The 27,374-nt window shown below is 50.4% G+C and overlaps 1 protein-coding gene across 1 annotated transcript in view; it reads right to left on the reverse strand.

Annotated features, from left to right (window-relative positions):
- Positions 1 to 27,374, reverse strand: part of CDHR2 (cadherin related family member 2) — a 43,044-nt gene that overhangs the window by 12,344 nt on the left and 3,326 nt on the right. The window contains exons 2-19 of the mRNA XM_043465824.1: positions 18,030 to 18,096; positions 17,686 to 17,757; positions 13,433 to 13,572; positions 13,271 to 13,324; positions 11,873 to 11,962; positions 9,289 to 9,378; positions 8,753 to 8,878; positions 8,530 to 8,676; positions 8,384 to 8,459; positions 8,166 to 8,284; positions 7,805 to 8,038; positions 6,789 to 6,944; positions 6,545 to 6,706; positions 6,201 to 6,262; positions 5,691 to 5,934; positions 3,322 to 3,561; positions 1,545 to 1,614; positions 810 to 1,415 (exon numbers count right to left, since the gene is read on the reverse strand). Coding sequence (XP_043321759.1) covers positions 810 to 1,415; positions 1,545 to 1,614; positions 3,322 to 3,561; positions 5,691 to 5,934; positions 6,201 to 6,262; positions 6,545 to 6,706; positions 6,789 to 6,944; positions 7,805 to 8,038; positions 8,166 to 8,284; positions 8,384 to 8,459; positions 8,530 to 8,676; positions 8,753 to 8,878; positions 9,289 to 9,378; positions 11,873 to 11,962; positions 13,271 to 13,324; positions 13,433 to 13,572; positions 17,686 to 17,757; positions 18,030 to 18,081 — 2,740 coding nt within the window. The 5' untranslated portion in view covers positions 18,082 to 18,096. The remainder of the gene's footprint in view (positions 1 to 809; positions 1,416 to 1,544; positions 1,615 to 3,321; positions 3,562 to 5,690; positions 5,935 to 6,200; positions 6,263 to 6,544; positions 6,707 to 6,788; positions 6,945 to 7,804; positions 8,039 to 8,165; positions 8,285 to 8,383; positions 8,460 to 8,529; positions 8,677 to 8,752; positions 8,879 to 9,288; positions 9,379 to 11,872; positions 11,963 to 13,270; positions 13,325 to 13,432; positions 13,573 to 17,685; positions 17,758 to 18,029; positions 18,097 to 27,374) is intronic.

The following is a 27,374-nucleotide window of genomic DNA, read 5'->3' on the forward strand; positions in this document are numbered from 1 at the left end:
TCCTCATCCATAAAATTGGCTAGGGATCACCTACCACATGGACTGTGTGGGAGTAAAATAGTGAAATGCTTGCAAGGTGCCTAGCATAGGCTGGGCTGTAGTAAGGATTCAATATATGCTGGCTGTTAATGTGACTGTTATCACTACTTGGTGTCAGAGGTGGGATCTGAGCACACGCCTGGCTCTGAAGTGTCTCTTTACACTGCCTCTCAGCATCACAGCATTAAGTGCTAAAGTCCCTTGGACAACAAGGAAATCAAACCAGTCGATCTTAAAGGAAGTCAACCCTGAGTACTCATTGGAAGGACTGATGCTGAAGCTGAAGCTCCAGTATTTTGTTCATCTGATGCAAACAGCCAACTCATTAGAAAAGACCCTGATGCTGGGAAAGATTGAAGGCAGGAGGAGAAGAGGGAGTCAGAGGATGAGACGGCTGGATGGCATCACCAATGCAATGGACATGAACTTGGGCAAATTTCGGGAGATGGTTAGGGACAGGGAGGCCTGGCGTGCTGCTGCCCATGGAGTCAGAAAGACTAAGACACGACTGGGCAACTGAACAACAGCATGCCAAGCACTGCACTCCATGCCTTCCATACATATTCTCATTTACTCTTCACAGCCAACCTACTACCCAACTCCACTTGACCGATGGGGCAACTAGAGCTCAGGGCAGTGTCGTGACTTTCCCAGGGGCACAGCTGGTAGGGGCTGGTGCCAGGATTTGAACCCAGACCTTACAAATTCCAGTTCTTTCCCACAGCCCCTGTGTTATAGCCTGCTGCACCCCGCAGGCCAGGCTGCCTCACCATTGTCACTGTAGGCCTGGAAGCGGGGGTCTGTTGTGACGTCATAGGCTCGCACGACCAGTGTGACCAAGTCACAGGTTTCATAGTCGATGGCCTCGCTCTGGTTGATGAATACCGAGCCGTTGGCCAGCACAGAGAACCAGCCGTGGCACAGGTTGCCCACGTCAACTCCAGCCTTGGTGCAGATGACATTCACAAGCTGTACCTCCACCTGGGACATGGTGTCCGTGTCCTGGGCCACCACGTTGACCAATATGCCATGCTGTGAGCCATTCTCGGCCACCCGGACGCCCTGGAGCGAGGCTGAGTCCAGGGTGGGTGGCACATCATTCACATCCTCCACAGTCACAAGGACTTCTGCTGTGGCCTCACGCCCCTGGGCATCCGTGTTCTCGGCACTCACGATCAGACTGAAGGAGGCCTGTGTCTCGTAGTCCAGGCTCACATCCGAGGGCAACGAGAGGCGGCCCACTGCCTGCCCAGACCCCAGCACCGAGCCTCGCACCATGAAATTGTTGGCGCCGCTCCCTGACAGGCTGAAGCTGATGCGGTTGTTGGCTTCCGTCTGGTCTGCATCCCAGGCCTCCACCACGCCCACCTGCACTCCTGTGGACGAGGGGCAGAGTGCAGAGGGACCCCCAGCCCGGCCACCACCGGGGGCATCCTCTGTCCTCACCCTCCTTGGGCCCTCAGGCCTGCCCTTGACTTACCCAGGGAGTCCCAGGGAGGACTTACCTGGGTCTCTCTCCCTCACCGAGAAGGAATATCTGGACTGGTTGAAGATGGGCAGATTATCATTGATGTCCTGCAGACAGAGGCAGTTCTGAGCCCAGGGAACTCAGGCTCCCAGGTTGGGCCTCCTCAGACACAGCCTGAGAAGCCAATATTTCCCCTGATCTGCGGTCCATTCTCTCTGTCCATCTCCTCAGACAGTGCTGCCCACTTCAGAGATGATGAAACAGATTTCAAGAGGACAGAACTAGCCCAGACCCCACCCCCCGGGGCTCCGAGGTCCATGGCGGGCCCTCTGAAGTTGGGTGCACACCTTGTTCCCCTGTCCACCACTCACAGCTCTCTTAGACCCTGCTCTCCAGAAGGATGGCTCTACATCCCCACCTGCGTCCCTGCCTGGCCCAGCTTGACTCCCCATCTCTCAGATTTACTGTTTTGGTCCCAATACCACCATGTTCCCACAAATACCCAAGTTTTTCCTGGTCCCCTCTTTTCTCCTGTCCCTCCTACCCTAAGTTGACTCCACAACACTCGCTCTGAGCTCATGTGGGGAGGTGCTGGGGGCATATGATAGGGCTTGACCTGGTCCTGCCCTCGGATGCCCACTGCGTTCTGTTCTCATCTTCCCTTTCCGGTGACCTCTCTGGTCACCCACACAGAGTGCTGTCCCTGTCACAGCATCAGGCCAACTCCGCCTGCACCTCCTCCCCTGACGCTGGTGCATGCTGAGTGCTCTTGGCTCTCCCGGTCCTTCCCCAGGGCGGCCCGTGGACTTTTGCTTTCGGCATTTTCTAAATAACGGTAGGACGGACATCTTTGAAAACCAGAGCCCTCTCCTTCTTAACCAGATGGAATTTCTGATGGAGATTTCCCAGAGATGGCGTCACTGCCCCATGCCCACGGCCAGCTGCATTCTCAAGGTCGTCCTCACAGGAGGAGCTACGAGCACTGCTCCGAGTTCAGCCCAACTCTACTTCTTCCTCGTGTGTGACTCTGACCTCTCTGGGCCTCAGTGTCTTCGTCTGCAGAATGGGGGCGTCATCCCTACTCACAGGGCTCATGGGTGTGAAAGAACCCTGATGGCTCAAGAAACGCTGTTTTGCTTTTTTTTCATTCTTTGTGGCCTATTCTCCCCCGCCCCCAAAGACAGCTGGTAAGTCCTCACCTGGCGTCTGTTTCTCAGTTTTCCCTGCTGTCTCATTCTGATCCTTGTAGGAAAGAGTCACATCCCAACCCCGTGGGAAACAGGGCTACTGTGTACAGTGGCACAGGCTGTGCACTGCATAACCCAAGGGGGTGCCAACCACATCATGGACATAAGGTGCTTGTGACCGGGCAGCAGCCTTAGAACCAGACAGACTGGATTCAAAGCCCCATTCTGTGACCCAGGCAAGCAACTGAACCTCTGTGCGCCTTAGTTTTTTGATCAATATGATGGAGCTAACCCCCCCTGCCTCGCAGCGCCCAGTGTGCCCCTAGTGTTTTCTCCAGGCCAGGCATTCTTTGCAACACTTTCCATTGATTAACTCATATTATTTTCACCCCCATTTTACAGATGAGGAACTTGAGGACACAGGGAGGCTGACTGATTGCCTAAGGTTACACAACCAATGAGCCAGGACTCTAACCCATCAGCTTGGCTCCAGAACTCTTTTAGCCACCATACTGCAAGGGCAGAAATGTGATTTGAGTGGGAAGGAGGGAGAACGGGCCACCTTCTGGGGAGCCTCCCAATACGGGGTTCATCCCAAACCCCGTCCCCGGCTGAGCCGGGCCTTACCTCCACAGTGATGGTGACACCAACAGTGGTCCAGAGGGCAGGTTCGCCAGAGTCAGACACGTTCACGGTCAGCACGATGCGGCCCCCCAGAGCAGGGTCGATGGCCTCTCGGTCCAAGGGCCCCAGGTTTCTGAGGATGCCTTTGTCAGGGTCCAGCGAGAAGTTTTGGCTGTAGGGGCTGGGCAGGAGGCTGAAGTGCAGCAGGCTGTTGTTGGTGTCTGGCTGGTCGTCGTCGTGAGCCTGGGCAGGTGAGCAGGGTTGGGATGCCTGCCATCAGATGCTTGCCCACCCACAGGCCTCCCCCTCCTAAAATCAGAGGGCGGCTCCCCAGTTCCCAGCCCCTGTCTCCCAGCTAAGAGGACAGGACCAACAAGAGCTTGCAAGAGCTTCTAAGGTCTTTAAACACTGAGATCATTCCTTCAGCCCACACAGGTTTACCTACCGCGTGCCTGGCCCTGTTCTAGGTACTGGGACTAGAGTGTGATCGAGACAGTTCCTGTATGGAGCTGACATTCTAGCGAGGTGAGAGGGGTGGGGGCAACATACTACAGGCAGTCAAAAGTAAAAATAAACCAAGAGAAATGAGTGTAGGGGAATTCCCTGGTGGCCTGGTGGTTACGATTCTGGACGTTGCCTCCTGAAGCCCAGATTCAGTCTCTGGCTGGGGGGTGGGACTGAGATCCCACAAGCCACGTGATGCAGCCAAAAAAAGTAAGTGTGAAGTCCACCAAGATTCTGATTCATCATGACTACTTCAGTGCTTTATTTTTTTTTAAGTAGCTGAAATTCTTCACCCAATCTGTGTGTGTGTGTACTCCTGTCCTGCCGGGGTCCTGAGCACACGCTTGGTTGCCTTTAGGGTGAAGGCGCAGAGAGCACAAGAGGCTCTTCCCTGCCACCAGGGCTTTGCGCGCACACGAATGCCCTCTACACCTTGTCTGCTTGACTCCAGGTCAGGGTGGTCCCTCCGCCGGGCTTCCACCACCCCTGTGCCACCTTCCACACAGCACAAGTGACACCCTTGCGTGATGGTCTGCCACCCCCCCTGGAAGCAGGAATTATGGTGAATTCATCTTGGAGGACTCAGGGCTCAGCAAAGGGCCTGTTGCATGTAAGTGCTCAGTAAATGTGGCTTTGAATCCAGAGCCGGGCTAGTCTGACTTGGACCCAATTCTTTCATCTCCTCCCTGCATACTGCCACCTTCAGCTCTTTTTATTTCAGATCTGTCGGGATCTTGCTCAGGAAATGAAAAACTGGTTGTTCATCCCTCAGCACTCTGCACTCAGGCCGGCTGATTCACCAAGCACTTCTCAGGGCTGAAACCAGGCACCGTGGTTCCAGCAGCAGATCTGAGATGCTCTTGCCCCAGAGAGCTCTCAGACCAGGGTGAGAAGCATTGAGGTGCATGAGAAAGACCCAGGTTTCAGCACTGCCACTGACCGGCTGTACAACCACAGAAAAGTCACTTAACCTCTTTAAGCCTGTTTTCTCCTTCCGTGAAATGGGGACCATTAGAGCAGCTGCTTCACAAGGTCATCAAGAGATCAGGAAACCACAAGCCCCAGAAAGATGGGAGGGCCCCGTGGCCATATGATTGTCATTCTGAAGACTATGTTTCCTGCTTCTCACAAGACCTGCTTGTAGATGATTCATTGTAGGAGATTCTCCCCCACATTCCTCTGGAGCCAACAGTTGGTTCTTATCTCCTAGTCTCTGAGAACCTGGCCACTGGCCTCATTTCCATTTTTGCTCTGGCCATTAAAAGAAGCTCAGAACTGAGTTTTCAGCCCTCTCCTAGCAATTGTATGGCTTCGGGTTTAACCCTACCTTTGTGCTTACACCGCCTGGTAGCTCAGATGGTAAAGAATCTCCCTGTGATGCCAGGAGACCTGGGTTCAATCCCTGGGTCAGGAAGATCCCATGGAGAAGGGAATGGCAACCCACTCCAGTATTCTTTCCTGAAGAATTCCATGGATAGAGGAGCCTAGCAGGCTACAGTCCATGGGGTCGCATAGAGTTGGACACGATTTGTGTTTATTTTCTCTTTTTCTTCATTTCTTTTATTATACTTTTAAATCTAAGCCACCCAAATCCTTTTTGGAGTGAGGCCGGGACCTGCATTTTAAAGAGCAGTGTGGTTTTTGAGGGCTCGCTCTGTGCTAGGCAGCACTTTATATCCTTATGAATAAGTTATATGATTGACCTCATTTTCCAAAGAAGAAATGGAGGCCCAGAGAGACTGAATGACTTTCTCAGGCCCACACAGCAGATCCCAGATTCCAGCACAGGGCCAGCATGACCACAGAGCCAGGCTTGGTGCCCTGGGCCTGTTCCCTCCACACCCCACCAGTTTCAGGCCAGCTCGCACCTGGATGGTCACAGAGACATTTCCCTCCTCCTCCTGGACAAAGATGTTGTAGGAGCCGCTGACCACAGGACTGTTATCATTGATGTCTAGCACGTGGATCTGTAGCGTGGTCGAGGACGACAGGTCCCCGCCGTCCGTGGCCTGCAGCGTGAGGTAGTACACGGCCTGCTTCTCCCGGTCCAGCAGCTCGCTGTTTCCCACCGTCACCGTCCCCGAGTTTGGATCCACGGCAAAGATGTCCGCCCTGCGGCCAGATGGAGCAAAAAAAGATACAGGATGCCCACTTCCATTTGAATTTCAGATAAACAATGAAAAGTATTTTAGGACGTCCGGTGGAATATTTGCAACCTACTTATACAACAAGAAAAAGAAATGAATAATTTGTTTATCTGAAATTGAAATGTAACTGGGTACCCTATATTTTATCTGGCTGCTCTAGCCCCTCTGTGAGGCAGAGAGGCGGACCTGGGTCCCCCTTACCACCTGCCCCGCTCCCATCAGAGACGTTACCCGTTCCCTGGAAGCAGGCTGTAGGTGATGCGGCCCCCCTCGCCTGTGTCGGGATCAGAGGCCTGTGAGGCAGAGAGACAGGTCATGGGACACTGAGCAGAAGCCACGCCCTCACTGCCGACCATGCAATTGATGAGGACAGGGCAGCCCTGCTTCCTGAGCCGAAGGGAGAAGCCCCTGACACACTCAGACTGACACGCTCACCCTCACACACTCACATGTACGTGCACGCTTGCTGGGATCCGATGACCCCAGATGATGCAGAGACTCTGGCAGGGACAGCCCCAGGCCTGCCCATCTCCACGTCTCTCCCAGCCCAGTCCACCCCGTCCCCTCTCACTCACCTGGATGCTGTCGGTGACCACAGAGCCGACAGCACTGTGCTCAAAGACGCTGAGGTTGTACGTGCTGTGGGGGAACGTGGGCCTGTGGTCATTGGTGTCTCGAAGGTGGATGGTCACCGAGGCGACAGAGGCGTTCCCGCTGACAGAGTCAGTGGCTGTGACCTAAGGACAGGGGAAGAGGCAGCGGCATGGGGGTGGGAGCACCCCGTGGCCGGCTCCCCCTGGCGCCGCCGAGCACCCTCACCTGCACCAGCATCACTGACTGCCTCTCGTAGTCCACCAGCGACGGGTCCCTCACCAGCACCTGCACATCCACTGAGCCCGCTGCCCGCTGCGGGGAGACGCTGAAGGCGTCGACATCCGGGCCCCCCAAGGTCAGCAGGAAGGTGCCGTTGTTGCCCTGTAGAGGTGGGCTGTAAGTAGGGACCCCACTCCTGCGTCTTCCTCCCAATCCCTGGCCACAGGCCCCGGGAGGGTGGACTGGTCACTAGTCCCTGTAGACGTGAGCTCATCAGAAGAACACATCCCTGAGGCACTGTGGGCCCCAGCCTGGGCTGCAGAGCCTGGACACACACCACTTGCTCCCTCTGAGTCTTCCATACCAGCCACCCTCCACCACTCACTCCAACACCAAACACCATCGGTGCTCAACATCGGCCCATTACCCACACGCCCCTTCCACTCCATACCCTCTCCACTTAATGCCAACCGCAAACCACACACCACCCAACCACCACCACCACCCAAATCATCCTCCACTCAGCATTTTGTATCAACTCATGGTTGTTGTAGTCATTCAGCATTCAGTACTACCCAAATCATCCACCACTCAATCCCAACCTCTCCCAAGAATACCTTCCAATTTGACACCCATTTAGAAGCGTCTGTGCTCAACACTTCCCACATCCCCCAATATCCAGTACTAGCTACCCGCAACTTCACCATCTACCCATCACTACCCTCTGCTCAACAGCACCAAAAGTGACATTCCACTCAACGGTACCCAGCATCCTGCCTTTCTATTCCCCACCACTGAGCTCCGCCCTGAACACAAGACCTCCCACCAGCTCAGCATCACTCAGCAGTTCCAAATGTCTCTCAAACTCTGATTGTCACCACCACTCATGGTCAGCATCACTGTTGCCCACCGCAACACTGCATACTATGGTCCATGCTCCGCTGGTCACTCGCCACCTCCCCTCCCCAGCAATCCCCCGTCATCACTTCCACCCACCCTGCCTATGGTCTGGGTGCACCTGCCTTGTCTGGGTCGTAGACCACCATGGTGAGGTCCTCAATGGGGATGCGCGTGGAGGCGTGCTCATCCACGTAGCCAGTGAAGTTGACTTGAGTCTCGTTGGGAGTGAAGGCGCAGGCTTGGAGGCTGCAGTTGTAAAACTCAGGGACGTGGTCATTGACGTCTGTCACTCTCAGCGTGACCCATATGCTCGCCTTGGCCTCCTGCCCATGGATGTTGGGGTGCGTCTCGGTGGCCTGAGAGCAGAGTTGAAGCCGGAAGGCAGAGGTCAGAGAACCAGCATCCCGAAAGAGCTGAGATCAAAGGTCAAAGTGGGAGTGCAGAGAGTGGGGGTGCAGAGGGGGCTCTGGCCCCCTCACTCACCGTGACCTGCACTTGCACTTCCTCATCCTCCTCCAGCAGCTGCTCTCTGTCCAGGGGACTGTTGACCGTGATCACCCCATCTTGCTTGCCAATGTCAAACCAGCCAGGCCTTGTGGAATCTGGGAAGAGGCAGCAGGAGCGGCTCCTTCCGGTGGCTCTGACAGAGCCCCCGCCCCTTCCTTTGCCCCAGCCCCAGCCTGGGGACACCCCGTTCTCACTGGAGATGCTGTAGATCACAGGGTCATTGATGCCTCTGTCGCCATCCATGGCCTCCACCCTCAGCACCGAGGTTCCCTGCGGGGAGGCACGGTCAGTAGCCAGACCCCTTCCCTACCTCTCGGCTCCCCCCAGGTGCCCAGCATACCTGGGGTGTATCCTCAGCCACAGAGGCTGAGTAAAACTCCCTAACAAACTGGGGGTCCAGGTCTGGCTTGTCGATTACAGAGATGGACACAAAGACAGATGAGGAGCACCGGATGACCTGTTGATTGTTGTACTGGCCGCCCGAGTCCTGCCGGGAGACGGGTCTCCATGAATCTGGGTCTCGGGTCCCCATGCCCCCAGCCCCCACCAGCGCCCCCACTCACACAGGCCTTCAGCTCCAGCTGATAGAAGGAGCTCTTGCTGTTGTAGTTGAGGCTGCCATTGAGGATGATGGAACCATTGGGTAGGATCCTGAAGAGGTACTCACTGCCCTCCGTGGTAGGAATGACCTGAGGCACAGCACAGTCAGGCCAGGCTGCCCCAGGATGGCTCTGCCCCCAGGACCTGCTCTCAGAGGCCTGGGGTCAAATCCTGGCTCTGCTCTTGACCTCACCAGGTCACATAACTTCTCTGATTCTCAGTTTCTGCCTCTGGGAAATGGGCGAGATACAGCCTCAGCACTCCAGGTGAGAGCGGGGGAAGAAGGGTTCGGTCTGCAGCAGGTACCCTTCTTAGGCGACTGGGCCAAATGGGGCCAGAGGGGGCCAGAGGGGGCCAGAGGATGGCGTGGGGACCAGGGCTGGGCCACAGCAGAGCTCCTGGTCTGCAAGGGCCCTGCAGGTTGTGTGGGAGATGCTGCCCCCTGGTGGCCACGAGGAGCGGCAGCGCCCACACTTGCATGTGGACCGTACACACTCACCTTTTCTATGTAGTATACCACGGTGCCCGCCGAGCCTGTGTCTTTGTCCGTGGCCAGCACAGATAAGACCACGGAGCCCACCGGCAGGGTCTGTAACAAAGAAAGTGAAAGTGAAGTCTCTCAGTCGTGTCTGACTCTGCGAGCCAGTAGACTGTAGCCTACCAGTCTCCTCCTTCCATGGGATTCTCCAGGAAAGAATACTGGAGTGGGTTGCCATTTCCTTCTCCAGGGGATCTTCCCGACCCAGGGATTGAACCCAGGTCTCCCGCATTGCAGGCAGACGCTTTAACCTCTGAGCCACCAGGGAAGCCCCTCTGTAACAAAAGATTTCATCAACTCTGAGTTCCAATCCATTTTCTTCATGCCCAAGCACATGCCCCCACCTGGAGTTCCAGGGCCCACAGCCCTACCACGGGGATAGTGACAGGCCTTCCAGAACCTGAAGCCCAGTGTTCCACAGATGGCCCCCTTTCCTTCCCCTGGGCTGGGCCTCTGGGGGCATCTGAACATCGGCAGGAAGCTGAGTTCCCCCTTCTCTCCCCAATGCAGCCCCCTTGCCACGTGAACTAGCTTCTGATTTGCTGAGCCCCTCAGGGCCAGTATAAATGATCATTCCAGAACTCAGGTTTTGCCACTCCCCTGCTTAAACTTCCCTGTGGGTTCTCTGTAACCTCCAGCCCAGGTTGCAGACAGTACTCTGCAGAGCTGAAAGTTTCTTTCAGATGCCTTTGCCCCAGGACCTGTCCACACACTCACTAATTCCACAAGGTGGCCAGAGAGATCTCTGAAAATCCTGAACCAGACCACATCACTCTCATGCTCAAAATCCACCCAGTGGTTTCCCCATTCCACTCAGAATGTAGTCCAGACTGCCTCCATGGCCCTCTGGGGTCAGGCCCACCTCTCTGACCTCACCTGTTCCTCACACTCCACCCTCCATCCACAGCAGCTTTCTAGCTATGCCTACAACACTCCAGGCTGATTCACACCTCAGAGCAGTTGCTATTCCCTGCCTGGAAAATCCTTTTCCTGGAGCAGCCCAAGCAGGCTCCTTGACATTTAGTTCTGCTCAGATGTCATCCACCCAGAGAAGACTTTCCTGACTGGTTCAACCTAAAAGCAGCCCCTTATGTTCTTCGTTGAGCACAACACCTCTGAAATAATCCTGTCTGTTTAATGTTTTGATCATTAGTGTCTGTGATCTTCACTACAGTGTGAGCTACTGAGGGTGGCAACCAAGTCTATCATCTCCGGATATCTTCAGCACCGAGGACAGTGCCAGACACATAGTAGGCATTCAATGAGAGCCTGTTGAAGGTCTGTCTGGACCTCACCAGCCTCTTGTCTGGCCTGGGGGGTAGGGCATACCTCTCAGGTCTTTGAATCCACATAATAATGAAGATTCAGGAGTGGTGTGTTTTCTGCTTGCAGACCACTGGAGAATCTCCTCCCTGCCCATGCAGTTCAAGTCAGACTGTCACCCTTGCTAAAGGGGAAGGCCCATGATGCAGACTTTGACAACTAGAGCATTCCACACCCTTCAATTGATGGACATGTATGCATGGTAGGTTGCTTCAATCATGTCCAACTCTTTGTGACCCCATGGACTGTAGCCCAACAGGCTCCTCTGTCCACAGGATTTTCCAGGCAAGAATTCTAGAGTGGGTTGCCATTTCCTTCTCCAGGGGATCTTCCCAACCCAGAGATCAAATCTGTGTCTCATATCTCCTGCATTGCAGGTGGATTCTGTACCACTAGAGCCACCTGGGAAGTCCAGTAAACAATGGCGGTACATGCACGTGACCCAACATGGGTCAATGGGAGTCAGCCTGGGGTGTTGGTTGGGGCCACTGAGAAAGAGACAGTCTGAGTTGCATTTCAAAGCTAGTGGGATGTGAGCCTGGAGCTGCTGGGGGGCACTTTCATCATCACCATGAGGGTGGACCTCTCCCCCAACCCAAGGATGAAGGCAACAAGAGGCACAGAGGTGCAAGGTGGAGAGAAATCTCTTCTTGATGACATGGCTTGAGTGCCTGGATCCAGCCATGTTTGAAGCCAGATATCCCATTCAAGGGACTTCCCTGGTGGCTCAGACGGTGAAGTATCTGCCTACAAGGTGGGAGACCTGAATTCGATCCCTGGGTCGGGAAGATCCTCTGGAGAAGGAAATGGCAACCCACTCCAGTACTCCTACCTGGAAAAGCCCATGGACGGAGGAGCCTGGTAGTCTACAATCCATGGGGTCGCAAAGAGTCGGACATGACTGAGTGACTAAACTTTCACTTTCTAACTTTCATACCATTCAAATGTTTAGATACATAAGAAAATCAATTTCTTCCTCTCCACCTGGGATGATCATAACTTAAAGAACTCCAATCCAGTGTGATGGACTGAAAAATGTTGCTGCAACTATTGTACATGGGGTTACATGCAACCCTCTGAATTTGGTTCTTGCGGCTGCCCTTTCTAGGAGGCACTCTTCCCAATCCTGGAGACCTGCTGACTGTCGCTGGTCCTTCCCACTCCGAGCAGATTTGTGGGATGCCTGCATTCTACACACCCACCCTGGTAAGGCAGATGTTACCTCGCTGACGTTGGCGGAGAAGCTTATGCTCTGGAAAACGGGCGCATTGTCATTTCTGTCCTCTACGATCACCTGCATTTCTTTCTGTACCTGCATGTGAGAAAGCCCAGGTGAGCCCGGAAAACGTGGGAGTTTGAGAAAACAAAGTCAGGAGTGCCCGGACAGGAATGCAAGCTGGCAGAGCGTCTCAGGAGAACAATCAGGCAGTGTCTGGGGTGACTCTTTATTTGATACCATTTCAAATGCCAGAAAAGTTGCAAGTAGAGAACAAAGAACTCCTGATACTCTTCATGCAGATTTACCCCTTATTTAGTTTCCCTCTCTCTCCACATGTTTGCTGAACCACTGGAGAGTACATTAGGTCACTGAAGAAAACTAAAACATAGCGGTCTTATTACAAGAATGTTCCTTTTAGCTTTGTTAGCCACAGAATAAAGCTGTGAACAACCTAAGTGTTGAGGAGACCAGCTAAGCACCATGGTACGTCCCTACACTGGGCTATAGACATGCAGGAAATGGGAGACTTGTGTGCAGACTCAGAAAGGCTCCAAAGCTGATTGTTGAGTGGACAAGTTGGTTTAAGACCGTACAGGCAGTAGGATTCCATTTGGGTTTAAGAAAATACACCAAAAACTACAATCTTTCTTCTATGGATGCATATATGTATGCCACTGCTTAACAAGGGATAAACAACACAGTGATGGTGGATACTTTAGTTGGGAGTGGGTTGGGAAGAGCAACCCAAGAGGGCTTGAGCTTTGTCTGAACTTTTAAAAATGCTTACAGAGAGAAAGTATTTATGAACATCCAAGTCATCTTTTAATGCGTAGGTTTTAAGGAATAGGTCATAAAGAGAAAACCCCCAACTTTCACAGACACAAGCTGTAACTTGTGCACACAGCTTATGTGTACAGCTTACATGTAACTGTATAAGCGTGTTATTGAGAAACATGAACACTGAGAACCCCATTAGTCAAAGGAGTTGAAAATGATGATCTCAGTGGAGAGAAGGTAGGGAGTTATTTGGTATCTGTTTTCTTATTAATATACATATTAATATGAATTAATAATGCAATTCATTATAACAGTAGATATACAAATATACAAACAGCATATCTACAAACAGTAGATATGCAAAATAGATATACCATATATATATATATATATAAACATATGCATATAATTAAAACAAATTAATAGTAAATACTAAAATCTTGGTAATACTGTATGATGAAAAATGGACAAGTTTAATTTTGATAAAAATAAACATTCAATTTGTTTTTTGTTAACTGAGGCTCGCTCTGCTTCTCTGAGGTCGGGACACCACTAGCCGCCGCCCCTCGGTCCCCTGTTCTCCGAGCCCGGGACCATCACCCTTCGCTTCCCCTGCTGACTCACTCGGTTGTCATGACTGTCACTCACGAAGATGTTGATGGTGAACCAGTCGAGTGTCTGCAGGGGGCAGAGAGACAGAGACCAAGGTGAGCCTTGTTCGGGGGTCCACCAGGGCCCTCCCCACTCCCCACTGCTCACAAGGCCTTCCCAAGTTGCTTTCTTTACCTCATAGTCCAGAAGGCTGGCCAGCTTCACTTCCCCAGTATTTGAGGTGACACTGAAGAAGTAGGCATAGGAGCCACTAATCCCGTATTTCAGCTCGTCATTTTCTTGGTCCCGAGCTACCAGCCAGAAGGCCTCGGCACCTGGAGACGAGACAAGGAATGCCCAGGGTCCACAGCCACCTAGTTCAATGCTGGCCTGTCCAAGCTGCCCACAAGGCCCACAGGTACATTTAACTTCTTTTAAAATTAGGAGGGCCAAGACATCAGTGGATGTCTATCAGTGGATGAATGGATAAAGAATATGGTGGTATATATGTGTGTGTGTGTGTGTGTGTATTTTGTACATTTTGTACAAAATGGAATATTTTCAGCCATAAAATAAAAGAATGAAATCTTGACATTTGCAACAACGTGGATGAACCTAGAGGGCATTCAGCTAAGAGAAATAAGTCAGAGGAAGACAAATATTGTTTGGTGATCTCACTCACACGCGGGATCTGAAAACAGAAATCCAAGTTCACTGAGTCAGAGAACAGATCGTGCTTCCCAGACGTGGGTGAGGAGACTGATCAATGGATGAAGAGGGTCACAAGGTACAAATTTTCATATAAAATAAATAAATCCTGGGGATATAATGTACAGCATGGTGACTATAATTAATAATATTGTATTGGGTATTCAAAAGTTGCTGAGAGAGTAGGTCTTAAAAGTTCTCACAGCAAGGGAAAAATATTCTGTAACTGTGTGTGGTAACAGATATTAGCTAGACTTACTGGGGTAATTATTTTGAAATATATACAAATATATCAGTATGTTGTATACCTGAAGCTAATATCACGTTTTATGTCAATTATATCTTATTCTTTTTTAATTACAAAGAGGCCCGCAAAGGCAGAAGTGCTAGAATGGTGACTGATGGTAGGGTCAGCCCGCAGCCCGAGTGTCCCAGAGAACCAGCCTGCTCCCTCTTGCCAACGATGGCCCTTCGGGGACAGTCTGGGCAACACACCTGGAGCCTGCTCTTCTTTGATCAGTCTTGCCTCTTCCAGAAACTCCTTGGACAGCTCGGTCTCTCCCCACCCAGGCCCCCTCCTCCAGGAAGATCATCGGGCTAGAAAAATGTTGGTGTCTACGTTGTGTTTCCTCTGCCGTGAGACACGCTGTCAACTTAATACATGCTGGGATGAGGCTGGGCAGTCATTCTGTGTTAAGCGACTATCTCAAACATAAGATACATCCTGACTCAGAAATGTCAAGGTGTAAACTGATATGGCTCTTATACCCAAAGAAATATGGGAGGTGAGTGGGTGTGTATAAATCTTTCTCTGTACACGTGTCCATGGTCACAGAAAGATGGATCAGGGAGAAAATGCTTTTTTAAAAGTCTGTCTGAAAAAGTCAAACGTAACAAATAATAAGAGCTACAGAAGTAAAAAACATATATTAGGTCTCTGTCACTAAACTCAAATTTTATATTTAAAATACAATGAATTTTTAAAAGGCTGGGAAAAAAAAGTCTGCCTGACAAAACTAAACTATTAAACAGTGTTAGTGTCAGGAAAACAGGTCTTATGCAGGATGGAGAGTGACCAGAAGGAGAGAGAGGGGTTGAGGCGTAGGTGTTCCTGGCGGTTGAAGTGAAAGTGGCTCAGTCATGTCCGACTCTTTGCAACCCCATGGACAGTAGCCCATCAGGTCCCTCTGTCCATGGAGATTCTCCAGGCAAGAATACTGGGGGTGGTTTGCTGTTCCCTTCTCCAGGGAATCTTCCCAACACAGGGATCGGACCTAGGTCTCCCGCATTGCAGGCAGATTCTTTACAATCCTAGATACCAGAGAGTTACATGTGGGAATTCAGTGTAATTCCTGGTACATTTACATACACTATACTTCAAAATAAAAGGTCTAAATAACATTTTTTTAAAACCTAACTGAAAATGCTTTCTCATCCCTAGAGAGGTATGGAATTCATCTCAGAAAGGAAAAAATTGCCCTTTGGTTTAAGAAAGCCCAGAGAGGGGCCCCAGGGTTATAGAAGAAAAGACCCTTGGACTTCCCTGGTGCTACAGTGGATAAGAATCCGCCTGCCAATGCAGGGGACATGGGTTTGATCCTCGGTCCGGGATGAGTCCACACTCCATGGAGCAACTAAGCTTGTAAGCCACAACTATTGAGCCAGCCTGCTGCAACTACTGCAGCCTGTGTGCCCAGAGCCTGAAGCCTGAACACCACAATGAAGAGTAGCCCCCTCTTGCCACAACTAGAGAAAGCCTGCATGCAGCTACAAAGACCCAGCATAACCAAAATATATAAATAAGTAAATTATATATTTAAAAAAGACCCTCCTTTGGTCTGGCTGAGATCATACTTGATTTTAAAGGGTTACCCAAGAGAATGGAGATCATGAGGGCATTTGGATTACATGTATTTGTGACATTTGTTTGGAAGGGTGTGTGTATGTGTGTATGTTTATCTATGACTAAACAGCTATGAAAGCATATGTAAAATATCATTAACATGTATATACTGCTTCTCTGCTGCATTCATAGATATCAAATAGTTTAACCTCAGCCCAGTCCTCCAGGGAGGATTATGCCATCTTGGGATGTAATAAGACTATCACCTCCCTCATCTTGGGCTCTAAATCTTTATTAATATAATTCTTATGCTGTCCTGACAACCACATGCAAATGGATATAGCCTTTGTGGCTACAAAGCCCATCGCCCACCCTTTCTTCATGTACCCAGACCTGGGCTTTTGGATCCCAAGGCAGACTCTGGATTTCAGCTTCCTTGATGCCATCTCTTGTGTCAAGACTAAATTGTTCCCCAGTATTTCCAACCCCCTTTTCTCTCAGACTAATAGGATCCCAGATTTTGAGCTGGGCACATGGGTAACTAAAATAACAAAGCCCTCATTTCTCCAGTTGCCTCTCAGCTAGGGCATGAAGCTAAGTTCTGGCCAATGAGATGTGAGCAGAAGTAATGTGTGTGAAATCTGGAGCCCTGTCCTTAGGAGAAAGAAATGAGCCTTCCTGGCCCTTTCCTCCCCCAAGTTCTCACTGGAATAGGGTGTGACACTAGCCTTCTGGGACCCTGTGGGTGAAGTCCATGCCACAGGGCAGGCAGAAGCTAGAGATGGAAGGAGGGTCCCTGACACCCAAAGCAGAGAGCAAGAACCAGCTTAGCTGAACAGACCCTCCAACAGCCCTGAACTCACTGCTCTAGGAGACTATGTAAGAGAATAGTAAACCTTGACCTTGTTTATACTTCTGTTATTTGGGGTCTGTTATGTGCAGCTAGGGCTTCACTGGTGGCTCAGACAGTAAAGAATCTGCCTGCAGTGCAGGAGACCTGGGTTTAATCCCTGGATTGGGAGGGTCCCCTGGAGAAGGGAATGGCCACCCACTCCAGTATTCTTGCCTGGAGAATTCCATGGACAGAGGAGCCTGGGGGCTGCAGTCCGTGGGTCACAAAGAGTCATACACGACTGAGCAATTAACACTTTCTGCGCAGCTCACCCTATATCCCAGTGAATACAGCCATCTATCATTTCAGCTTCTTCAACCCCCATCCTGCCTGCTGGGAATTTGGCATCCAGTCCCTGTGGCTTCATCCAAAACAATGGTTTGTGAATATCATTCACTCCTGTGCACTGCCAAGATCTTTACTACCAACCATGTCTCATTATTTATGACCCACCTTTTAACTGACTTACTATTTTATGTAAATACATTTACTTTAGAAGCGAACTTTAGATTGTTACTGTACATGGAAAACCTGTCTCACTCGCCACAGATGGAAAGTAGCTCTACAAAGACAACAAAAGCAAAGCAAAGGTGTCGATTTCTGGTGAGACGTGTCCGTGAAAGGCTCTGAGCCTCCAGTCTGCTGTCTGTTTAAGCAAAAAAAAAAAAAAAAAAAATAGCAAGGGATGGAGGGAGATGAGCAAGTGAGAGAGAGAGAAGAAAAATAATGGTACCAAATGGATACTTTCTCCCTGGGAAAATCAGAAAGCCTGAAAGAGATGGGAAACAGGAGGGGTGTTCTCTTGGGGTGGGTCTTAATTATTTGATGCTGTGTGAGGGTCTTTGACCAAAAAGCTGAAAAGAAGAAACTTCTGGTACAACTCCCTTCGGGCCATCTTTGCCCCATGAGGAGCTGTGGAGCTGCAGGGGCGGGGAGCAAGCCCACAGGGGACCCCCGGGCCCTCTTTGGGGTGAGGGTTGGAACGATCTGGGCACAGGTACTCACCCAGTGGCAGGTCTTCGGGCAGGCTCACTGCCGACATGTTGGACGCAAATATTGGGGCCGTATTGGCTGCCACTGCGGGGACACAGGGTGCGGGAACATCTGGACACCTCTGGAAAGACTGAACCCCATCTCCCGCCATGGCAGCCCACACCAGTCCCGTTGGCCAGCCTTCAGCCCAGCTCACCAGTCTGGGGCTGGGTTCCTCCCCAGGCCTCCCCAGGGCAGCCAAGCATAGAGCTGGGCCGTAGGAGCTAGGTTTTTGCTGATGGAGCAGCAGCCCGCCCTACAGAGGGTTCTGCTGAGGGCCCCCAGGTTAGCGCTGATGGGAGAGGGGAGGTACCTACCAGACACCCCAAGGGCAGGAAGCAAGAGGCAGGACAGCCACGGCCACCCCATCGTGTCTGGAGGGACCTGCGGGAAGAGACGTCAGGAAAGGGGCCCCTGGACCCAGGCCTCCCTCCTCTGGTGGAACTTTGTCTGTGGGCCCAGCCCTGGCCCACTCACCGCCATCACTCAGGGCTCTCCCCCAGGCCCCTATCAAATTCTGCCCGTTTGCCAGATGTGCCTGGGGAGGGGAAGGGGGCCGTGGCATGAGAGGAGGGCAGGGCGGCTGGGCCTGGTCTAGAGCTTCAGCCTGAGCTGACCCAGAGGTCACTGCCCACCGTGGAGCAGGCAGGGCCCCAGGTGTACTGAATGCATAATCTCATTCCTACAACGACAAAGTGACTACTGAAGAACCAAGTCTGAGAGAGTAGGGGGCTTGCCTGAGGCCACAGAGTCAACGTCAAGACCACGCTCTGAACACAGGTCTCTTGGACTCCAGAATCCATCCCCTCAACCACTACGCTGCCCTGCCTAATTGAAGTGTCCGAGCTAATAGAGCCCTTCAAAATCAGGGGCCTAGAGAGGGATGGTGACTTGTCCAGGACCATCCAGAGACTCTGTGGGTGGGCAGGGTCCTTTGTCCTACTTGCTGACACAATCAATTGCTGCCTTGGCATCCTTTCTCAAAGTGTGCTCCATGGAACCCCAGCCCTGGAAGAAGCCTCATAGCAGACGGGTTCCCTGGTCAAGTCAGTATGGGAAGGACTCTGGTCCTCTTGCTGACTGGGAGCTGGGCAGGGACCATTGGAAGACTCTGCCTGGCCCAGTCTTCTTGGTCGCCTTACGTTGCAAGCTGTCCTTCATCCAGGAAGAGGGGGACTTGGATTCACTATCATCAGGAGATGCCTGAAGCACCAAGGTTCTTTCACCCCAAAAGATGATGGATTCCAAAGCCAAGGGAAAGCAAGATAGTTCCACAGATGTTTCTTGCTCTCTGTCAAGAAAGTGTGCTGCATGTCTGCATCTGTGTCATTGTTCCATAAAACAGGACATTGTACTGTATAGCCTTTTACACCTTTTGAATTGTGTGCTAAGTGAATGAGTGAACTTTTCCAAAGATAAATCGAAGCTGTAAAGTGCACAAAACTATGGCTGATTCATGCTGATGTTTGGTAGAAACCAATGCAATACTGTAAAGCAATTATCCTTCAATTAAAAATAAGTGCATGCGTGTGTGCTAAGTCAATTCAGTCAATTCAGTCCTGTCTGACTCTTTGTGACCCCGTGGACTGTGGCCCACCAGTCTCCTCTGTCCATGGGGATTCTCCAGGCAAAAATACTGGAGTGGTTTGCCGTGCCCTCTTCCAGGGGATATTCCCAACCCAGGGGTCAAACCCACATCTCTTGCATCTCCTGCATTGTCAGGAGGGTTCTTTACAATTAGGGCCACCTGGGAAGCCCTAAAAATAAATAAATAAATAAAAGTAAAAGTACACAAAAGAACACAGTCATTGTCAGGCACCCTAACTGGGTCTCAGGCAGCTTCCTGTCTTGCCCCAGTGTGGCTGAGGCCAGTGGCCTGCCATTTTTCCAGAGGAGCCTGGCCCCAAAGCTCTGGGAGAACCACGAGGGAGGGACCCCAACCCACAGTGGACTCCCTATGACAGGCCCTCCGTGAGGGGCAGGATGGCTTCCAGAGCTGAACCTTGACCAGAAACCAGAAAGCCTCTCCCTCCCACCACCCAACCCTCCTTCTGAGTTCCCACCTCAGGGACACTCACGTCCCCATCACCTTGATGCCCCCTCGCCTGAATGCCCTGCATTCAATCCAATTTCTGCATCTCTTACATTTATTCTCCATCCTACATCAGGCTTCTTCTCTCCCCGGCTCAGCCCTCCTCAAGGGCTCCTTCCCTTCCTTCTCTTTAATTCAGTCCTCTCAACCAAAATTATCCCTCCTCACTTCCTTTAATCACCTCCCTCCCCTGCTCCAAACCTTACAATGGCTCCTTTTGCCAAACTGCACAAAAAGGCTTCACAGGGACCATCCACACCCTGACTGCCACCACTGCCCCCCACCGCCCCCCGCCGCCCCCCGCCGCCCCCGGCTTCCTCTCTAACCACACCCTGCCTCCCTCCCTCACACCTCTCCCTACAAAGACCACCCCACTTTCCCTCACTCTGCATATAAAGAGTCCTCTTTCTGGAATGCCCTTCCTCTCCTTACTGCCTGGTCCTCCCTGGTGAGCAGTTCCAAGGTTATGTTCCCTCCCGACACTCCTGCAATGTTCCAGGGAGGAGCTGAATTCCTGTGCCAGCCCAGAGACCTCATGAGGTGCTGCTCAGATCCCAGCCTGAACCCTGTGGCTCTCAGGGCCCATTATCTTTTTGCAGATCAGCCTCTCCCTTTCAGACCAGGAGAGATGTGAAGGCGAGGTCCAGGTCTGATTCATCTCTCTGATCCCAGGACCGAGCCGGGGATGAGCCCACAGCAAGCTCATGGGGCACTTCTGGATTGAATGAATGAGTGTGCCAGTGAATCACTGTAACCCCAGCGGCCTGACGTGGAACACACCTGAGAGAGGGGCCAGGTGTGAGAGGTAAGCCTATAGGCTAGAGAGCTTGGGTGCAAGTTCAGTGTAATCTTGGGCAAGTGAGTTAACCTTTCTGGGCCTCAGCTCCCCCATCTGTAAACTGGGAATAATAATAGCACCTACAGTACAGGGTCTGTGGGAGGCTTCCACTGTGCCTGGCTCAAAGTAAGTGAATCAAAAACATCAGCAATTTTTTTTTATTATTATCATGGAGGAATAAAGGCACACCCCATATTCTGCCCTGGCCAGCCTTGGTCACTTCATAAGCCCCTCTCGGTCAATAGCCCTGAGACGGCCAGAGGGACCCTGGCTCCAATCTGGCTACTATCTTCTGGGCTTGGCTTGCTGAAACCTGCCATAAAGTTCCAGCCTGAGCCTTCCCCCTTTAACTCAGAGTTATGTTTGCCCCCACTTTGCCCAGACCTGCTGAGGCATCGACAGGGTTGGTAATTTTACATATCTGCTAACAGGACTTACTGAATGGTCCAGTGGTAAAGAATCCACCTGTCAATGAAGGGGACACTGGTTCAATCCCTGGTCTTGGAAGATCCCACATGTTGCACAGCAACTGAGTCCATGTGTCAGAACTACTGAGCCTGTGCTTTAGAGCCCAAGTTCCGCAACAAGAGAAGCTACCACAATGAGAAGCCAGGGCACTGCAACAAAGATTAGCCCCCACTCACCACAACTAAAGAAAGCCCACGCAGCAACGAAGACCCAATGCAGCTGAAAATGTGTATATATATGGAATAAAGAAGTTGTATATTCCATATATACATATATGGAATATTATTCAGCCATAAAAAATAATGAAAATTTGCCATTTGCAATAACATGGATGAACTTGGAGGGTATTGTACTAAGTGAGGTTTCAGACAGAGAAAGACAAACACTATATGATATAGAATTTATATAGCATTTTAAAAATAAAACAAACTAGTGAATATAACAAAAAAGAAACAGATACAGGGACCAAACTAGTGTTTGCCAGTGGGGACAGGTAAGGGGAGGGGCAAGAAAAGGGTAGGAGATTAAGTACAAACTACTAGGTAGAAAATAAATAAACTAATAGGATATATTGTACAACACAGGGAATATAGCAAATATTTTGCAATAGTTAGAAATGGAACATTGCCTTTAAAGATTATGAATCACTATGTTGTATACATGAAACGTATAATATTATACATCAACTATATCTCAATAAAAAAGTAAAAATCCTACATGGTTTATGATTAAGACATCTTGGCAGGTTCACTGACTTTTCAATAAGAATATTGATTCTATTGTGCCAGTTTCCAGACCCAGGTCTCATGATCTTGGGAGTTTCCCCTTCCTGCCTCTTGGAACATTCACTCTTGGGACTCAGCAGCCATGCTGTACGGGATCCCAAGCAGCTCTGTGAAAAGGTTCATGTGGAGAGGAACCAAAGCGCCTGGCCCACAGGCCCTTCAAGCTCCCGCTGAAGGGCAAAGCCCACCTACATAAGCAAGCCATGTGTGGGAACCACCCTGAAATGGTCCCTCCTCCTCCACGAGCCATCCCTGCTGAGCCCTGTCCAAATGGCAGATTGCTCAGCATAATAAATGACTGTTGTTGCTATTTGCCAGTGAGCCTTGGTGTGGTTTGTTTTGCAGGAGTAGATAATGGAACACATCGGGTGGAGTCTCTGAGGAGGTGAAGAGTCAGCAGAGATCCGAGGGGTGAGAAGAGATGCTGTGTGAGGAGTGGTGGAGGGAGGCTCCTCCTAAACAGGGACAGTTCAACACCATCCTTCCTCTTGAAACCCCATTAAAATTATGGTAAAGAGTTTAGAATTGGAATGAATTGATGAGAGACTATCAAGCTAATGATAGTTTGATAGATTGATGAGAGATTATCAAGCTAATGATGGTTCAAACCAGAGTAAGGATGGGGGTAAGCAGCACCCACAGGCAGTAAAGTGAAAGTCGCTCAGTCGTGTCTGACTCTTTTCAGCGCTATGGCCTGGAGCCCACCAGGCTCCTCTGTCCATGGGATTCTCCAGGCAAGAATACTGGAGTGGGGTGCCATTTCCTTCTCCAGGGGATCTTCCCAGCCCAGGGATTGAACCCAGTTCTCCTGCATTACAGGTGGAGTCTTTCCCGTCTGTGCCACCAGGGAAACCCAGGAAACAAGCTCAAAACCACAACAAGCCTGCAGGATGGAAGGTTAGGACGCTCAGAAAGCAGAGGTGTGGAGTGGCCTGAAGGCAGAAAACTGGTTGCATGAGAAGCAATTCAGATTCCGAATACTACTTCCTCATCCCCACCCTAGAGCACAGGGAGGCTGCTTCCTGGGGAGTTTGAATCAGACAGATCTGGATTCAGGGACCCTTGGCATGGTGGAGATGGGGGCACCAGAGCAAGACAGGGCGTTAAGTGAAAGAGCACACACTCAATTGTGACTCCCTCAGCTCCTTTCCCCCAATCAGTCCCAAGAGCACTGACCAATATGACCTCTCCCCCAACAACCAGAAATAAAAGATTAGAGAACGCTGACCCACCTAAGAGAAAACCCCTACAGATTCTGAAATGTGGGGCCTCTGTTGGATCCTTCTACACCCAGGAAGCAAGTCCTACCCACAGGTCCCCTGTCAACTTTGTGGAGTCTCCTTCTTAGTTAGAGCCAGGGTGCTGTACTGAAAACTGCCATGTTTTCAGGAATTTTGCAAACTGATTGGGATTATGTCCACAGCTTGAAATCAGCAGGGATGGAAGTATTTACACCATGGAAACAAGCAAACACATCAAATCACGGAAACCCACTGAAAAACCCAGACACTGAAAAACCCAAACCAAATCAAACAAAAATACGAAAATAAAGCATCCTGAAATGTGAAGTCAATTGGGCCTTAGGAAGCATCACTATGAACAAAGTCAGTGGAGGTGATGGAATTCCAGTTGAGCTACTTCAAATTCTAAAAGATGATGCTGGTAAAATGCTACACTCAATACGCCAGCAAATCTGGAAAACTCAGCAATGACCACAGGCCTGGACAAGGTCAGTTTTCATTCCAATCCCAAAGAAAGGCAATGCCAAAGAATGTTCAAGCTACTGCACAGTTGCACTCATCTCACACGCTATCAAAGTAATGCTCAACATTCTCCAAGTGAGGCTCCAACAGTATGTGAACTGAGAACTTTCAGATGTACAAGTTGGATTTAGAAAAGGCAGAGAAACCAGAGATCAAATTGCCAATATCCGTTGGATCATCAAAAAGGCAAGAGAGTTGCAGAAAAACATCTACATCTGCTTTCTTGACTACACCAACGCCTTTGACTGTGGGGATCACAACAAACTGTGGAAAATTCTTAAAGAGATGGGAATACCAGACCACCTGACCTGCCTTCTGAGAAATCTGTATGCAGGTCAAGAAGCAACAGTTAGAACCGGACATGGAACGACAGACTGGTTCCAAATTGGGAAAGGAGTACATCAGGGCTGTATGTTGTCACCCTGCTTATTTAACTAAAATGCAGAGTACTTCATGCGAAATGCTGGGCTGGATGAAGAACAAGCTAGAATCAAGATTTCCAGGAGAAATATCAACAACCTCAGATAGGCAGATGACACCACCCTTATGGCAGAAAGTGAAGAAGAACTAAACAGCCTCTTGATGAAAGTGAAAGAGGAGAGTGAAAAAGTTGACTTAAAACTCAACATTCAAACAACAAGATCATGACATCCAGTCCCATCACTTCATGGCAAATAGATGCGGAAACAGTGGAAACAGTGGCTGACTTTATTTTCTTGGGCTCCTAAATCACTGCAGATGGTGACTGCAGCCATGAAATTAAAAGACACTTACTCCTTGTAAGAAAATCTATGACCAACCTAGACAGCATATTAAAAAGCAGAGACATTACTTTCCCAACAAAAGTCCATCTAGTCAAAGCTATGGGTTTTCCAGTAGTCATGTATGGATATGAAAGTTGGATTATAAAGAAAACTGAGCACCGAAGGATTGATGCTTTTGAACTGTGGTGTTGGAGAAGACTCTTGAGAATCCCTTAGAATGCAAGGAAATCAAACCAGTCAATCCTAAAGGAAATCAATCCTGAATATTCATTGGCATGAAGGATTGATGCTGAAGTTGAAGCTCTAATACTTTGACCACCTGATGTGAAGAACTGACTCATTAGAAAAGACCCTGATGCTGAGAAAGATTGAAGGCAGGAGAAGAAGGGGATGACAGAGGATGAGATGGTTAGATGTCATCACCGACTCGACAGACATGAGTTTGAGTAAGCTCCAGGAGTTGGTGATGGACAGGGAAGCCTGGCATGCTGCAATCCATGGGATGACAAAGAGTCAGACATGACTGAGCAACTGAACTGAAAGCAACTCAGAGGCTGGTTTTTGTTGTAGTATTATTTGGAATGTTTATGATAAATATTCATGTTACTTTGATAGGGAGATCACTGTTACAGGGTTCTTCCAGGTTGTATGAACGATACAAGAGATGGCCCCAGATCAGGTGAGGATGAGGTATATCCCAGGAATTGAAAGAGGGACTGTGAGGGTGGAGCCCAGGGACAGAGTGGAGAGGGTGGGAGATGGGGTTGAAGAAGGAGACAGTGGCCAGACCATGCTGGGCCCTGTAAGACATGCTTTGTTAAGATAAACAGACACTTGTTTCAGGGAAGCAGGGGAGTGACGGGACTCATTTACTTCTCTTAAAGATGTTTCAGCTTCTGTGCCAGTGGACTGAAATGGTGTCCCAGGGGTGGAGAGGAAAAGTGAGAGTAGAGATATATTTTGGAGACTGGATGTTAGGAAGTCACATAATTTAATCTACTTTGGCAGACAGAGAAACTGGGGCTCAGACTGATCCACTGAGCATCTCACAGCCAGAAGTGAGTGGGATTCAAACAGAGTTCTCCAAGCTCAAGGCCCCCGTCTCTTTTATGCACAGAGGGAAGGATGCAGTCCTCACCTTCCCCCAAGATCCCAGCGCGAGAGGAAAACCCCTGTTCAGCTATGGACTCAAAATCTTTAAAACATTTGCCCTCTTACACCCAGTAATCTAACTAACCTAAAATAAAGAAACTTTTTGCAGAAAAGTTGTTCCTCACAAGCGATGATTTCTAACCTTGGAAAATGGAAGTAACCTAAACATGAAACTCAAGCAAATACTAACAAAAATGTGGCCAAGCCCTTGGCAGAATGTTTGGCAGCCATTGGACATCATGGTGATGAACAGCAAACGTTGCCACCAAAGGAACACCTACGATGTGTCAGACCCTGGGCTGGGTGCTATTTAATGCTCACAAGAACATTTCAGGGTAGAAACCATTACACCCACTTTACAGATGGGGAAAGAAAAGCCCAGAGGAGTGAAGAGCCTTGGTTGTGCTTGCAGAACTGAGAAGCTACACAGCTGTGCTGAGCAGTTCGCTGAGCGTCCCTGAGCTTGCTTCTTCATCTGCAGAATGGGAACGATACCTCCAATAAGTGATAATTTGGGTGGGGGCAGGCTAATGGCAGTAGAACATGCCAGCTCAGTGCCTGGCATACAGTAGGTGTTTGGCAAGTGCAAATCCTTCCTTTGGCATCTTGTGGGGCCACCTTCACCTTCTGACTGCTACTCCCCATGCAGTCACCACAGAAACTGCTCCTGTCTCTCCCTGCGCCCACCACCCTGCCCAAGCCCTGAGATTGAGTGTAGAGGTCAAGAATAGGGCGGGGCTGTTCTTGTGGATGACGCCAAGGACTATATTTCTGGGTCATTATCTGCAATGGAACTCTAGCCAGTGCCCCCGGGAAGCTGCTGTGAAAACCCCTGGCTGGCCAAGGTCCCCAAATATGATAGCTGGGGGCAACCCACGTGCAGGACAGCAGGGTCACGCTCAGCCAGATTGGGAAATGCCGATGGACCTGGTTTCTTGGGAGGAGTTAATAAGCCCTCAGTCCTCAGACTCTTGTGTGCTGAGCCACAGTCATCAGTGAGACAAACATTATTCCATGTGAGGTGCTGCCATGATGGAGTTGGGACTCAGTTCCAGGTGGCGCTAGTGGTAACAGTGAGTAACAGTAACCTGTAACAGTGAGTAACTCGCCTGCCAGTGAGTAACAGACGTCCCATCCCTGGGTCAGGAAGATCCCCTGGAGGAAGGCATGGCAACCCACCCCAGTATTCTTGCCTGGAGGATCCCATGGACAGAGGAGCCTCGCGGGCTACAGTACCTAGGGTCACATAGAGTCAGACATGACTGAAATGACTGAGATTGCGCATGCACGCACATGGTGAGGAACAGGTGACCTGGGAGCCGGTTGGGGACAGGGATGGCAGAGGGGACAGAAGTGGTGATGGTGGTAGGGGTGAGGTGGGGATGGATTCAACAGTGACCCTTGTGGTGATGCGGGGGTGGGCGGGATGCACTTGGAGGTGGTGGGCTGACAGAGGAGATGAAGACAGATTAGGGTTTTGGTGATGCTGACAGGTTCCCGGCATCTATCTTGTGAGCAAAATTCAGGGCACTTAATCCTGTCTGGGTGAAGCTAGCCCCGGCACCCCCTTGGGGGTATGATCTTGGACTTAACCCCCTCACCTCTTTTTCTCTCTCCATTGCCCTCCTTTAGAGGTGCACCCAGAGCCACAAGACCATTTGCCAGTAAGTGTGTACCTCACCCAAATTGAAGTGCAATTAGAAGATAAGAGACTCCTGCCCTGGGCTCCAGTCCCGAAGGGAAGGGAGCTGGCAGGGATGGCCAATGTGACTAGAACTTTGCACCCATTACCACTGAGTT

The sequence above is a fragment of the Cervus canadensis genome, chromosome 4 (genome assembly GCF_019320065.1).
Source record: "Cervus canadensis isolate Bull #8, Minnesota chromosome 4, ASM1932006v1, whole genome shotgun sequence".
Lineage (NCBI taxonomy): Eukaryota > Metazoa > Chordata > Mammalia > Artiodactyla > Cervidae > Cervus > Cervus canadensis.